Source organism: Salvelinus alpinus, chromosome 23, assembly GCF_045679555.1.
Source record: "Salvelinus alpinus chromosome 23, SLU_Salpinus.1, whole genome shotgun sequence".
NCBI lineage: Eukaryota > Metazoa > Chordata > Actinopteri > Salmoniformes > Salmonidae > Salvelinus > Salvelinus alpinus.
Window position 1 is genome coordinate 3,525,389 of NC_092108.1, and position 16,166 is coordinate 3,541,554.

The window sequence follows — 16,166 nt, forward strand, 5'->3', positions numbered from 1 at the left end:
TCTGACTGATTGTTCTGACTGAGTGTTCCATATTCTGACTGATTGTTCCATATTCTGACTGATTGTTCTGACTGAGTGTTCCATATTCTGACTGATTGTTCTGACTGATTGTTCCATATTCTGACTGATTGTTCTGACTGATTGTTCCATATTCTGACTGATTGTTCTGACTGAGTGTTCCATATTCTGACTGATTGTTCTGACTGATTGTTCCATATTCTGACTGATTGTTCCGACTGATTGTTCCATATTCTGACTGATTGTTCTGACTGATTGTTCCATATTCTGACTGATTGTTCTGACTGAGTGTTCCATATTCTGACTGATTGTTCTGACTGAGTGTTCCATATTCTGACTGATTGTTCCGACTGAGTGTTCCATATTCTGACTGATTGTTCCGTGTTCTGACTGATTGTTCTGACTGAGTGTTCCATATTCTGACTGATTGTTCTGACTGAGTGTTCCATATTCTGACTGATTGTTCCATATTCTGACTGATTGTTCTGACTGAGTGTTCCATATTCTGACTGATTGTTCCATATTCTGACTGATTGTTCTGACTGATTGTTCCATATTCTGACTGATTGTTCTGACTGAGTGTTCCATATTCTGACTGATTGTTCCGACTGAGTGTTCCATATTCTGACTGATTGTTCCGTGTTCTGACTGATTGTTCTGACTGAGTGTTCCATATTCTGACTGATTGTTCTGACTGAGTGTTCCATATTCTGACTGATTGTTCTGACTGAGTGTTCCGTGTTCTGACTGAGTTCCATATTCTGACTGATTGTTCCATATTCTGACTGATTGTTCTGACTGATTGTTCTGACTGAGTGTTCCGTGTTCTGACTGAGTTCCATATTCTGACTGATTGTTCTGACTGAGTGTTCCGTGTTCTGACTGAGTTCCATATTCTGACTGATTGTTCCGACTGATTGTTCCATATTCTGACTGATTGTTCTGACTGAGTGTTCCGTGTTCTGACTGAGTTCCATATTCTGACTGATTGTTCCGACTGAGTGTTCCATATTCTGACTGATTGTTCCGACTGAGTGTTCCGTGTTCTGACTGAGTGTTCCGTCTTCTGCACACTCTTCATCCAGTTTGTCAAGCACATGATAATATTCTCAACCATCAGACTATGCTTCATTTTTATCAGTTGTATAAACATATAGCCTATGAGTGGAAATATTTTATTTATTTAGAATGGCCTGCAAAAAAACGTAATCCATCGTCTGCACTGGAATAGCGAATGGAGGTTACATGTAAGTCAAATCAAATGTATTTATAAAGCCCTTCTTACATCAGCTGATATCTCAAAGTGCTGTACAGAAACCCAGCCTAAAACCCCCACACATCAAGAAATGAAGGTGTCGAAGCACGGTGGCTGGGAAAAACTCCCTAGAAAGGCCAAAACCTAGGAAGAAACCTAGAGAGGAACCAGGCTATGAGGGGTGGCCAGTCCTCTTCTGGCTGTGCCGGGTGGAGATTATAACAACATGGCCAAGATGTTCAAATGTTCATTAATGACCAGCATGGTCAAATAATAATAATCAAATCTTATTTAAATCTTATTGCCTAAAGTCAGAAGGAAAGGCAGTGTGTAATTTGGGCAGATTATTGTCGAGTTGCGACTGTCTGTGAAAAGTAGAGAGGCCAAGCCAGGCATATTGAAATATTTCAAAATACAATCGCAGGAAAACATAGTTTGGAAAGTGAATAGTTATTGCTGTAAAGAGAAGACAATGAAAATACTAATCTCTCTTTTAGTTATAAAAATTCTTAATTGAACTAAGTTGTAGTTTAATTTAACTGTAAGTGTCACGACTTCAACCGAGGCAGGCTCTCCTTCCCGTTCTGGTGGCGCTCGGCGGTCGTCGTCACCGGCCTATTAGCTGCCACTGACTCTTTTTCCTCCCCCTCCTTATGTGTTTATTTGTATCACCTGGTTTGAGTTAATTGGTAATTAGTGTGGCTTTATTAGTCAGCCAGCTTGTATGCTTCTTTGTGCGGGATTGTTCGTCTGTAGCTGTGGATTTCGGGAGTGGTTTATTGTATTGTATACTGGGTTTGTCTCCCGTGTTTGTAGACAGGTGTTTATGACACCCAGTAAGTCCGTGTTGGACATTTTGGTTTGCCGGTTGGGAATTAAAAATCACCGTATTGAAGCTCTGCTGTTCCTGCGTCTGATTTCACACCCCCCGACACCCAGGTCGTTACAGTAAGGCCTTTCTTATTGGCACCAGCAGAGGCTGGGCTGGAAGAGTAGGTGTAACAGTATAGCTTCCGTCCCTCTCCTCGCCTCGAACCAGGAACCCTCTGCACATCGACAACAGTCACCCTCGAAGCATCGTTACCCATTGCTCCACAAAAGCCGAGCAAGGGGAACAACTACTTCAAGGTCTCAGAGCGAGTGACGTCACCGATTGAAACGCTATTAGCGCGCACCACCGCTAACTAACTAGCCATTTCACATCGCTTACAAAGGCTACCCTGTAATTTGTGTTATTCAAAAAGATTCTGCTATCATGTCTCCAGTCATATAAAGTGTTGTAGAATTGCATGGAACGTGTTAATAAAACGGCCATGCAAAGAAAGAAGAAACGTATCTGGTATAGCCTAGGACTAGTCTACACTATACGATCGATCTCAGTCGTGCATTGAACGGTCTTTTTGTACGAAGGTCTATAGGTTACGTATTGGAGTTATTTCAAATCAAATCACATGTTATTGGTCGCATACACGTGTTTAGCAGATGTTATGTAGCGAAATGCTTGTCCTTCTAGCTCCAACAGTGCAGTAATATCTAACAATACACACACATCTAAAAGTAAAAGACAGGAATTAAAAAATATAGAAATATTTGGACGATTAATGTCGGAGTCCGCTGTGTGTGTAAACATATATGTGATGGTATGTATAGACATTATGGACAGTACGTGGATAGAATATATAGTATATGTGAAGAATATGATAGAATAGTATATGTACAGCAATAGTTGAATAGGATGGACTGGACTAGAATACAGTCTATATATATGAATTTGGCCACTTTGGTTGTGATACAAACTTTATCAAAACATATAGGCCTGTGGGCTATGCTACATGATGTGTGAACTATGATTTTACTCCTGAGGTGCTGTCCTGTTGCACCCTCTACAACCACTGTGATTATTATTATCTGACCCTGCTGGTCGTCTATGAACATTTGAACATCTTGGCAATGTTCTGTTATAATCTCCACCCGGCACAGCCAGAAGAGGACTGGCCACCCCTCATAGCCTGGTTCCTCTCTAGGTTTCTTCCTAGGTTCCTGCCTTTCTAGGGAGTTTTTCCTAGCCACTGTGCTTCTACACCTGCATTGCTTGGTGTTTGGGGTTTTAGGCTGGGTTTCTGTACAGCACTTTGTTGTTTTATTAATAAATTTTTATTTCACCTTTATTTAACCAGGTAGGCCAGTTGAGAACAGGTTCTCAATTACAACTGCGACCTGGCCAAGATAAAGCAAAGCAGTGATACTCAAACAACACAGAGTTACACATCGGATGAACAAAGGTATGGTCAATAACACAATAGAAAAATCTATATACTGTACAGTGTGTGCGAATGGAGTAAGGAGGTAAGGCAATAAATAGGCCATAGTGGCGAAGTAATTACAATTGACCAAATTAACACTGGAGTGATAGATGTGCAGATGATGATGTGCAAGTAGAAATACTGATGTGCAAAAGAGTAAAAAAGTAAATAAAAACAATATGGGGATGAGGTAGGTAGTTGGATGGGCTATTTACAGATGGGCTATGTACAGCTGCAGCGATCAGTAAGCTGCTCAGATAGCTGATGTTTAAAGTTAGTGAGGGAGATATAAGTCTCCAACTTCAGCGATTTTTGTAACACCGTTCTTCAATATACTCTGTCCGTCTGCAGACACTTGAAACATGGCCAAATCCTTTAGAATTCTAACACTGCAATGGTTTGGGGACAAAAACTCTTACCGCGGTGAGAGTAACCAAGCTTCACATGCGTAGGTATTTGCTCTTTATCAAAAAATAAGACTGAAAGACGTTTTTATTTTTCACCATTCACCCGGGCACTAACTACATGAATTTTCTTCAGGTATTCAACCTGAACAGCAATTACCCTTTTGCTGAAAATCACAAACCAAGAAATATTGTCACCTTGCGGTGAGAAAATAAATTTCCAATTGGCCATCGTCGCCATTCACCAATCGCGTGGTGCCTGCTGCGTCCCAGTTGTGCTGTGGACCTGTCTGGATAGAGGTGCTGTACCGTGTGACGGATCAATACAACAAGCTACCTACGCTGTCTTTACACGGGTAAATCATTCAACTGGGACTATGGACTGTAAAACAAAGATAACAGCCCTAAAATAAGAAACGTTTCTGTCGGTTTGCTTTGAGCATCACATTGTGTTGTTGACATGTCTGGCTTGCTGGCTAGGTTACCTAGCTAGTTAGCTTAGCTATGGCTTATGCAGTAACGTTAACCGTTATCTAAATAGTTAGCTAGACACATCGCCAATAATCTCTGAACCTTTTGTTACTTTTAGAAATGAATGAAATAAAAATAAAATTGGTTAACTTACTAAATGACAGCTAGATAGGTAGCTACATATTTTATGGCTGAGTGTTAATGTTTTAACTAGGGGTTTATCGAGCTAGCGGTAATTACTAGCTAGCTTGCTTGTTACTAACAATGTTATCTAGCTAACTTTAACTAAATACCTCGATGGATATATAGCCAGCTCAACTGTCAGTTTACTCAACAGCTTCCTTCATTTGTAACTTAGGTCAATTCAAAACTTCCACAGTGGTTAAGGATAAACCTGTAGTAAGATAATAGATTCAGTGATTGAAACAGATTACATTCATTCAGTAGTGAGTGTGCATACGTTTTCGTTGTAAATTAATTCATGGAAATATTGTCTGTCCCTCCCTTGATCAGATAAAGCCATGAACCAAGAGAAACTCGCCAAACTTCAGGCCCAGGTCCGGATAGGTGGAAAGGTAACTAACTACTATCTCTACATTTGGATTTACATTTCATTATGACACAGCCATGAGTTCACTTTTCCATATTTGGTAATCAAATCAAATTGTATGTCACATGTGCGGGTGTAGACCTTACTGTGAAATGCGTACTTACAAGCCCTTAACCAAAAATGCAGTTCAAGAAATAGAGTTAAGAAAATATTTAGTAAATAAACTGAAGTAAAAAAAAAAAAAAAGTAACAAGATAATTACATAACAATAACAAGGCTATATACAGGGGGTACCAGTACCGAGTTAATGTGCGGGGGGTACAGGTTAGCCAAGGTAAAGTGACTATGCATAGATAATAAACAGCGAGTAGCAGCAGTGTAAAAACAAAAGGGGTCAATGTAAATAGTCCAGGTGGCCATTTTACTAATTGTTCAGCAGTCTGATGGCTTGGAGGTAGAAGCTGTTAAGGAGCCTTTTGGTCCAAGACTTGGTGCTCCGGTACCGTTTGCCGTGCGGTAGCAGAGAGAACACTCTGACTTGGGGGATTGGAGTCTTTGACAATTTTTTGGGCCTTTCTTTGACACTGCCTAGTATATAGGTCAATGTAATGGGTTGGGTTGAAGGTTACCAAACCAACTGCTGCCTAACTGCCTGGTTGAAGGGAGTTAGATGTGATAAGGCAGCTGCCAGTCCTGTTTCCCTGAGTTCAGCATTCCTATTATGGACAGATGCTTTGGCCCATTCAGCCTGGGGCCTGTGTGGCTGGACTATGGGGCCCAGGGTTTTGTCTCCTACTGTTGAGTAGGGGCATCCTCCTGTGCTGTCTCCCCTCCACAGATAGATGGCGCTGTTGACACTCAGGATATCACTAACCGGTTATTATTTCAATTGGGACCTTTATTTAACTAGGCAAGTCAGTTAAGAACAAATTCTTATTTACAATGACAGCCAACACCGGCCAAACCCGGACGACACTGGGGCCAATTGTGCGCCAACTCCCAATCACGGCCTGTTGTGATACAGCCTGAATTCAAAATTCTTCAGAATTGCTTAAGTTTATGACAGTTGTAAGTTAGGCTTCTAACTCCCATTATACTGACCTGAGATGGTTCAAAATGAGTTGAGAAATGTTTTGATTGAAGACTCGTATACATTTCCCTGGGCTCTGAGTCTAACCAATGTGCAGAAGATTCTATCCGTGTTCACTGTGTGTGTTGTATCCAAAGGTATTCTATGGTTGTATCCATTCTCCATTCATGGCTGCTCTGCAGTGTTTCTCTTGTTTGTACCCGGTCCCACTGGAATAATGTGACCACAAGCTGTTGTCTTCACTTGTTGTTCTTGTCCGCCATGAACTCGAAAAGCTTCATGCCACAATGAAAACCACGCTGTAGTACTCACATCTGTAATCAAGAAGTGCTTTGGAAGGCTGGCTATGACACACTTCAACTCCATCATCCCAGACATCCCTTGACCCACTCCAACAGCCCCAACAGATCCATAGACGATGCGATCTCTATTGCGCTCCACACTGCCCCTCACCCACCTGTAAGAATGCTGTTCATTGACTACAGCTCAGCGTTCAACACCATTATCCCCCTCCAAGCCAAAATTAGGACCCTGGGCAGGGTTTCTGTGGCCGCAGGTCAGCATTTTAAAATTTACTGAACATTTGAGAAATTTGCAGAATCCGTATGCGTTGGGTGCGTAACCTGATTACGGCGTCCACCCACGGTGCTCAGAATGATTAACCTGATTAGGGCGTCCACCCACGGTGCTCAGAATGATTAACCTGATTACGGCGTCCACCCACGGTGCTCAGAATGATTAACCTGATTAGGGCGTCCACCCACGGTGTTCAGAATGATTAACCTGATTACGGCGTCCACCCACGGTGCTCAGAATGATTAACCTGATTACGGCGTCCACCCACGGTGTTCAGAATGATTAACCTGATTACGGCGTCCACCCACGGTGCTCAGAATGATTAACCTGATTACGGCGTCCACCCACGGTGCTCAGAATGATTAGAAGTCACATGTAGATTATGGTAATTGAGTTTAACAGAACGTGCTAGTTGAGAATGGAATGATGTGCGGTCCTCCTGATTGAATTCTGATGACACCATGAGGATGTTAGAATACCTGTCCACATTGACTTTTCATCACCAACAAGACCAGTAACAAACAGCAGAATCACTAGCCAACAAGATGAGTAACGAACAGCAGAATCACTAGCCAACAAGACCAGTAACGAACAGCAGAATCACTAGCCAACAAGACCAGTAACGAACAGCAGAATCACTAGCCAACAAGACCAGTAACGAACAGCAGAATCACTAGCCAACAAGATGAGTAACGAACAGCAGAATTACTTGCCTGTCAATCTACTATCCCCCATAGTAGGAAAGTTGACCTATTCTTATTGGTCAGCTTGTTGTGCTGTGTGAGAAAGAAATGGCCTATTCCAAACAGCCTCTGGGACAGTTGTGGGACGATGGATCCCAAATTCATACAACCAGTAGACCTGGGTTACATGAGTCTGATGCAACAGATCAAAACGTTTATCTTAGAATGTTGATCAACTATTATTTCTTCACATTACAAGCACACAAGGTAGTAGGCTAAGCTCCAATGTCTGTTTCATAATGCAATTAGTGGGAGCATTTTGAAAAAGGGGAGATCTAAAGATGCATCAACTAGCGTGTAATGCTAATATGACTAGGATTATCATCAACTAGCATGGGATGCTAATATGACTAGGATTATCATCAACTAGCATGGGATGCTAATATGACTAGGATTATCATCAACTAGCATGGGTTGCTAATATGACTAGGATTATCATCAACTAGCATGGGTTGCTAATATGACTAGGATTATCATCAACTAGCATGGGATGCTAATATGACTAGGATTATCATCAACTAACATGGGTTGCTAATATGACTAGGATTATCATCAACTAGCATGGGTTGCTAATATGACTAGTATTATCATCAACTAGCATGGGTTGCTAATATGACTAGGATTATCATCAACTAGCATGGGATGCTAATATGACTAGGATTATCATCAACTAGCAATGGTTGCTAATATGACTAGGATTATCATCAACTAGCATGGGTTGCTAATATGACTAGGATTATCATCAACTAGCATGGCCTGCTAATATGACTAGGATTATCAACAACTAGCATGGGTTGCTAATATGACTAGGATTATCATCAACTAGCATGGGTTGAATAATATGACTAGGATTATCATGAACTAGCATGGGATGCTAATATGACTAGGATTATCATCAACTAGCATGGGTTGCTAATATGACTAGGATTATCATCAACTAGCATGGGATGCTAATATGACTAGTATTATCATCAACTAGCATGGGTTGCTAATATGACTAGGATTATCATCAACTAGCATGGGTTGCTAATATGACTAGGATTATCATCAACTAGCATGGGTTGGTAATATGACTAGGACTATCAACTAGCATGGGTTGCTAATATGACTAGGATGATCAACTAGCATGGGTTGCTAATATGACTTGGATTATCATCAACTACATATCTACCTCCATCACTCCAGTATCCCTGTATCCTTCCCCCTATACATATCTACCTCCATCACTCCGGTATCCCTGTCTCCTTCCCCCTATACATATCTACCTCCATCACTCCAGTATCCCTGTCCCCTTACCCCTATACATATCTACCTCCATCACTCCAGTATCCCTGTCCCCTTACCCCTATACATATCTACCTCCATCACTCCAGTATCCCTGTCTCCTTCCCCCTATACATATCTACCTCCATCACTCCAGTATCCCTGTCTCCTTCCCCCTATACATATCTACCTCCATCACTCCAGTATCCCTGTCTCCTTCCCCCTATACATATCTACCTCCATCACTCCAGTATCCCTGTCCCCTTCCCCCTATACATATCTACCTCCATCACTCCAGTATCCCTGTACATTGTTAATATGGTACTGACCCTGTATATAGTCACCTTACCCCTATACATATCTACCTCCATCACTCCAGTATCCCTGTCTCCTTCCCCCTATACATATCTACCTCCATCACTCCAGTATCCCTGTCCCCTTCCCCCTATACATATCTACCTCCATCACTCCAGTATCCCTGTCTCCTTCCCCCTATACATATCTACCTCCATCACTCCAGTATCTCTGTATCCTTCCCCCTATACATATCTACCTCTATCACTCCAGTATCCCTGTCTCCTTCCCCCTATGCATTGTTGGGTTTTGTCGCTTGCAAGAAAGGCATTTCACTGTACTTGGTACAAGTGACATCACACCTTATAACTTGTTTGTCGTCCTCAGGGAACAGCTCGTCGGAAGAAGGACATGTTGACCTTTACCTGTTTGTCGTCCTCAGGGAACAGCTCGTAGGAAGAAGGACATGTTGACCTTTACCTGTTTGTCGTCCTCAGGGAACATCTCGTAGGAAGAAGGACATGTTGACCTTTACTTGTTTGTCGTCCTCAGGGAACAGCTCGTAGGAAGAAGGACATGTTGACCTTTACCTGTTTGTCGTCCTCAGGGAACAGCTCGTAGGAAGAAGGACATGTTGACCTTTACCTGTTTGTCGTCCTCAGGGAACAGCTCGTCGGAAGAAGGACATGTTGACCTTTACCTGTTTGTTGTCCTCAGGGAACAGCTCGTAGGAAGAAGGACATGTTGACCTTTACCTGTTTGTTGTCCTCAGGGAACAGCTCGTAGGAAGAAGGACATGTTGACCTTTACCTGTTTGTCGTCCTCAGGGAACAGCTCGTAGGAAGAAGGACATGTTGACCTTTACCTGTTTGTTGCCCTCAGGGAACAGCTCGTAGGAAGAAGGACATGTTGACCTTTACCTGTTTGTCGTCCTCAGGGAACAGCTCGTAGGAAGAAGGACATGTTGACCTTTACCTGTTTGTTGTCCTCAGGGAACAGCTCGTAGGAAGAAGGACATGTTGACCTTTACCTGTTTGTTGCCCTCAGGGAACAGCTCGTAGGAAGAAGGACATGTTGACCTTTACCTGTTTGTCGTCCTCAGGGAACAGCTCGTAGGAAGAAGGACATGTTGACCTTTACCTGTTTGTTGTCCTCAGGGAACAGCTCGTAGGAAGAAGGACATGTTGACCTTTACCTGTTTGTTGTCCTCAGGGAACAGCTCGTAGGAAGAAGGACATGTTGACCTTTACTTGTTTGTCGTCCTCAGGGAACAGCTCGTAGGAAGAAGGACGTGTTGACCTTTACCTGTTTGTTGTCCTCAGGGAACAGCTCGTAGGAAGAAGGACATGTTGACCTTTACCTGTTTGTTGTCCTCAGGGAACAGCTCGTCGGAAGAAGAAACACATGTTGATCTTTACCTGTTTGTCGTCCTCAGGGAACAGCTCGTAGGAAGAAGGACATGTTGACCTTTACCTGTTTGTTGTCCTCAGGGAACAGCTCGTCGGAAGAAGAAACACATGTTGATCTTTACCTGTTTGTTGTCCTCAGGGAACAGCTCGTAGGAAGAAGGACATGTTGACCTTTACCTGTTTGTCGTCCTCAGGGAACAGCTCGTAGGAAGAAGGACATGTTGACCTTTACCTGTTTGTCGTCCTCAGGGAACAGCTCGTAGGAAGAAGGACATGTTGACCTTTACCTGTTTGTTGTCCTCAGGGAACAGCTCGTCGGAAGAAGGACATGTTGACCTTTACCTGTTTGTTGTCCTCAGGGAACAGCTCGTCGGAAGAAGGACATGTTGACCTTTACCTGTTTGTTGTCCTCAGGGAACAGCTCGTAGGAAGAAGGACATGTTGACCTTTACCTGTTTGTTGTCCTCAGGGAACAGCTCGTAGGAAGAAGAAGGTGGTTCACAGAACGGCAACAGCCGACGACAAAAAACTCCAGAGTTCCTTGAAGAAACTGGCAGTGAACAACATCTCTGGTATTGAGGAGGTATGCCAATCGATCACTTCATCACACTTTTCTCCAAAGTGTTATTTATGTTATCAGTGTTCTTATATTGCCAGTCCACTTCCCCGTGTGGAAACACAGCTGGCAGTTCTCTCCTAATGGGTTTTTTTCTGCTCCTATTCTTTAATTCAACTGTTCCGACAAAACTAATTTACGGTGCATTCTGGGACAATTATGGATTTTCTTCTTCTTCTTTTGACTCTACACTCCAAAAGATTTGATTTCAAATCAAACAATGACTGGAGGTTAAAGTGCAGACTGTCGGATTTAATTTGAGGGTATTTTCATCCATATTCGAGTGAACCGTTTAGAAAATTACAGCACTTTCTGTACCTATTCCCTCCAGTTTAGGGGACCAAAAGGTATTGGGATGTATATTAAAGTAGTAAGTGCAGTATTTGGTCCCATATTCCTAGCACACAATGATTACATTAAGCTTGTGACTCTACAAATTTGCTGTTCTGTTTTGGTTGTATTTCAGATTATTTTGTGACAAATAGAAATGAATGGTAAATAGTGTATTGTATCAATTTGTAGTCAATAAACACTTAATGTGGATGATTATATATAATCTTGAATAATGATGAGTGAGAAAGTTAGACACACAAATACTGAACTTTTGACTACTTTAATACACATAAGTGAATTCGTCCCAATGCTTTTGGTCCCGTAAAATGGGGAACTGATGTACAGAAAAAATATTGTAATTTCTAAACGGTTCACCCAATATGGATGTAAATACCCTCAAATTAAATCCGACAGTCTGCACTTTAACCTCCATAGTCATTGTTTAATTTGAAATTAAATCTTTTGGAGTTTAGAGTCAAAAGGAGAAAATGCTTCTCTGTCCAAGTAACTATGGAGGGCACTGAATATGTACAGAGCATTCGGAAAGTATTCAGAGCCCTTCACTTTTTACACTTTTTGTCACGTTAGTCTTATTCTAAAATGTATTAAATAAAAAATCCTTAATCTCCACACAATACCCCATAATGACAAAGTGAAAACAGGTTTCTAGACATTTTTGCAAAAGTATTCAAAATGAATAACGGATACCTTATTTAAGTATTCAGACCATTTACTACCTGACTCATAATTGAGCTCAGGTGCATCCTGTTTCCATTGATCATCCTTGAGATGTTTCTACAACTTGATTGGAGTCCACCTGTGGTCAATTCAAATGATTGGACATGATTTGGAAAGGCACACACCTGTCTATATAAGGTCCCACAGTTCACAGTGTATGTCAGAGCAAAAACGAAGCCATGAGGTGGAAGGAATTGTCCGTAGAGCTCCGAGACAGGATTGTGTCGAGGCACAGATCTGGGGAAGGGTACCAACAAATACAGACGTACACACTGTTTTTTCTAAAAACCTGTTTTTGCTTTGTCAGTATGGGGTATTGTGTGGAGAAAAACAATTTAATCCATCTTAGAATGAGGCTGTGACGTAACAAAATGTGGAAAAAGTCAACAAGTCTGAATATATCCTGTATGTATGTATGTATGGACGGACGGACGGACGGATGGACCAGTGATGTCCACTTTCAGAACCAGAGGAGACCTATTGATAACTGGTGTCCAACCCTCGTCTAAATGACCCCCCCCCCCCCCTCCCAGGTGAACATGATAAAGGACGATGGCACGGTGATCCACTTCAACAACCCCAAGGTGCAGGCCTCTCTGTCTGCCAACACGTTTGCCATCACAGGCCATGCAGAGAACAAACAGCTGACAGAGATGCTGCCAGGCATCCTCAGCCAGCTGGGGGCAGACAGCTTCACCAGCCTCCGCAAACTGGCAGAGCAGTTCCCACGCCAAGGTGGGTGGGACATGGAGACTCCGATAGACACACACACACACACACACACACACACACACACACACACACACACACACACACACACTGTCCCCTATATAGCCACACACTGTCCCCTGTATAGACACACTCTGTCCCCTATATAGACACACACTGTCCCCTGTATAGACACACACACTGTCCCCTGTATAGACACACACACTGTCCCCTATATAGACACACACTGTCCCCTATATAGACACACACTGTCCCCTATATAGACACACACTGTCCCCTATATAGCCACACACTGTCCCCTATATAGACACACACTGTCCCCTATATAGACACACACTGTCCCCTATATAGACACACACTGTCCCCTGTATAGACACACACTGTCCCCTATATAGCCACACACTGTCCCCTATATAGACACACACTGTCCCCTATATAGCCACACACTGTCCCCTGTATAGACACACTCTGTCCCCTATATAGACACACACTGTCCCCTATATAGACACACACTGTCCCCTATATAGACACACACTGTCCCCTGTATAGACACACACTGTCCCCTGTATAGACACACTCTGTCCCCTATATAGACACACACTGTCCCCTATATAGACACACACTGTCCCCTATATAGACACACACTGTCCCCTGTATAGACACACACACTGTCCCCTATATAGACACACACTGTCCCCTATATAGACACACACTGTCCCCTATATAGACACACACTGTCCCCTGTATAGACACACACTGTCCCCTATATAGACACACACACTGTCCCCTGTACAGACACACACACTGTCCCCTATATAGACACACACACTGTCCCCTATATAGACACACACACTGTCCCCTATACAGACACACACACTGTCCCCTATATAGACACACACACTGTCCCCTATACAGACACACACTGTCCCCTATATAGACACACACTGTCCCCTATACAGACACACACACTGTCCCCTATACAGACACACACACTGTCCCCTGTATAGACAAACACACTGTCCCCTGTATAGACACACACACTGTCCCCTGTATAGACACACACTGTCCCCTATATAGACACACACTGTCCCCTGTATAGACACACACACTGTCCCCTGTATAGACACACACTGTCCCCTATATAGACACACACACTGTCCCCTATATAGACACACACACTGTCCCCTATATAGACACACACTGTCCCCTATATAGACACACACTGTCCCCTATATAGACACACACTGTCCCCTATACAGACACTCACACTGTCCCCTGTACAGACACACACACTGTCCCCTGTTATATAGACACACACACTGTGCCCTATACAGACACTCACACTGTCCCCTATTATATAGACACACACTGTGCCCTATATAGACACACACTGTGCCCTATACAGACACACACACTGTCCCCTATATAGACACACACACTGTCCCCTATATAGACACACACACTGTGCCCTATACAGACACTCACACTGTCCCCTATTATATAGACACACACTGTCCCCTATACAGACACACACTGTCCCCTATATAGACACACACTGTCCCCTATACAGACACTCACACTGTCCCCTGTACAGACACACACACTGTCCCCTGTTATATAGACACACACACTGTCCCCTTTACAGACACACACTGTCCCCTATATAGACACACACTGTCCCCTATATAGACACACACTGTGCCCTATACAGACACACACACTGTCCCCTATATAGACACACACACTGTCCCCTATATAGACACACACTGTCCCCTATATAGACACACACACTGTCCCCTATACAGACACACACACTGTCCCCTATATAGACACACACTGTCCCCTATACAGACACACACTGTCCCCTATAAAATGTATATTTTTACCCATTTCTTCTCCAACTGCAGTACTTGACGACAAATCGATGTCAATCAGCAAACCAGGAGATATTGAGGAGGAGGACGATGACGTTCCAGGTATTGTTTCACACGTCGTTGTTCAATGACAGCATCGTGTGACCTTTGACCTTTTACTGTGATGTGAATGATCACGTGGAGGTGCAGTTCGTTGGTCTCCCTCCCTGGTGTTCTGGCCACGGCCAGGCTAGTTTCTCATAGCATATTGAATTACATATTCTGTGTTTTACGTTTGCTTCATGTGAGACTCAGTCTTGAATCAACTCCCGTCTCTCCTCTCCACAGATCTCGTAGAAAACTTTGATGAGGCGTCAAAGAATGAAGCCGACTAACCAATCCAACTCCAGCCTCCTTCTACCCTCCACCCAGTACCCAGTACCAACTACCCAGTACCAACTTCCCAGTACCAACTACCCAGTACCCCACCAACTACCCAGTACCAACTACCCAGTACCAACTACCTAGTACCAACTACCTAGTACCAACTACCCACTACCAACTACCCAGTACCAACTACCTAGTACCAACTACCCAGTACCGACTACCTAGTACCAACTACCCAGTACCAACTACCCAGTACCAACTCAGTACCCCACCTACTACCCAGTACCAACTCAGTACCCCACCTACTACCCAGTACCAACTACCCAGTACCAACTACCTAGTACCAACTACCCCGTACCAACTACCCCGTACCAACTACCCCGTACCAACTACCCAGTACCAACTACTCAGTACCAACTACCCAGTACCAACTCAGTACCCCACCAACTACCTAGTACCAACTACCCCGTACCAACTACCCCGTACCAACTACCCCGTACCAACTACCTAGTACCCCACCAACTACCCAGTACAACCTACCCAGTACCAACTACCCAGTACCCCACCAACTACCTAGTACCAACTACCCAGTACCAACTACCCAGTACCCCACCAACTACCCAGTACCAACTACCCAGTACCAACTACCTAGTACCAACTACCTAGTACCAACTACCCACTACCAACTACCCAGTACCAACTACCTAGTACCAACTACCCAGTACCGACTACCTAGTACCAACTACCTAGGACCAACTACCCAGTACCAACTACCTAGTACCAACTACCCAGTACCAACTACCCAGTACCAACTCAGTACCCCACCTACTACCCAGTACCAACTCAGTACCCCACCTACTACCCAGTACCAACTACCTATCACCAACTACCCCGTACCAACTACCCCGTACCAACTACCCAGTACCAACTACCCAGTACCAACTCAGTACCCCACCAACTACCCAGTACCAACTACCCAGTACCAACTACCCAGTACCAACTACCCAGTACCAACTACCCAGTACCCCAACAACTACCCAGTACCAACTCAGTACCCCACCAACTACCCAGTACCAACTACCCAGTACCAACTACCCAGTACCAACTACCCAGTACCCCAACAACTACCCAGTA

The 16,166-nt window shown here is 43.5% G+C and overlaps 1 protein-coding gene across 3 annotated transcripts; it reads left to right on the forward strand.

Annotated features, from left to right (window-relative positions):
* The first annotated feature begins 4,187 nt into the window (after nucleotides 1–4,187).
* Nucleotides 4,188–15,494, forward strand: LOC139550069 (transcription factor BTF3 homolog 4-like). Of its 3 annotated transcripts, XM_071360673.1 has the most exons (7): nucleotides 4,188–4,336; nucleotides 4,965–5,026; nucleotides 10,846–10,959; nucleotides 12,597–12,798; nucleotides 14,700–14,768; nucleotides 14,994–15,071; nucleotides 15,252–15,494. In XM_071360673.1, exons 2-6 carry the CDS (start codon nucleotides 4,973–4,975, stop codon nucleotides 15,038–15,040), a joined length of 486 nt encoding a protein of 161 aa, XP_071216774.1. In that variant the 5' UTR covers nucleotides 4,188–4,336; nucleotides 4,965–4,972; the 3' UTR covers nucleotides 15,041–15,071; nucleotides 15,252–15,494. The 3 variants fall into 3 exon arrangements, with proteins under 3 accessions (XP_071216774.1, XP_071216773.1, XP_071216775.1); XM_071360672.1 differs by lacking the exon at nucleotides 15,252–15,494 and having other exon boundaries at nucleotides 14,994–15,241; XM_071360674.1 differs by lacking the exons at nucleotides 4,188–4,336; nucleotides 15,252–15,494 and adding an exon at nucleotides 4,463–4,623 and having other exon boundaries at nucleotides 14,994–15,242.
* The last annotated feature ends 672 nt before the right edge of the window (nucleotides 15,495–16,166 follow it).

Coding starts and splice junctions, on each gene's coding strand:
- LOC139550069 (XM_071360673.1), top strand. CDS start 4,973: ATGAACCAAGAGAAACTCGCCAAACTTCAGGCCCAGGTCCGGATAGGT. Junction 5,027..10,845: donor AGGTCCGGATAGGTGGAAAG/GTAACTAACTAC, acceptor TGTTGTCCTCAG/GGAACAGCTCGTAGGAAGAA. Junction 10,960..12,596: donor ACATCTCTGGTATTGAGGAG/GTATGCCAATCG, acceptor CCCCCCTCCCAG/GTGAACATGATAAAGGACGA.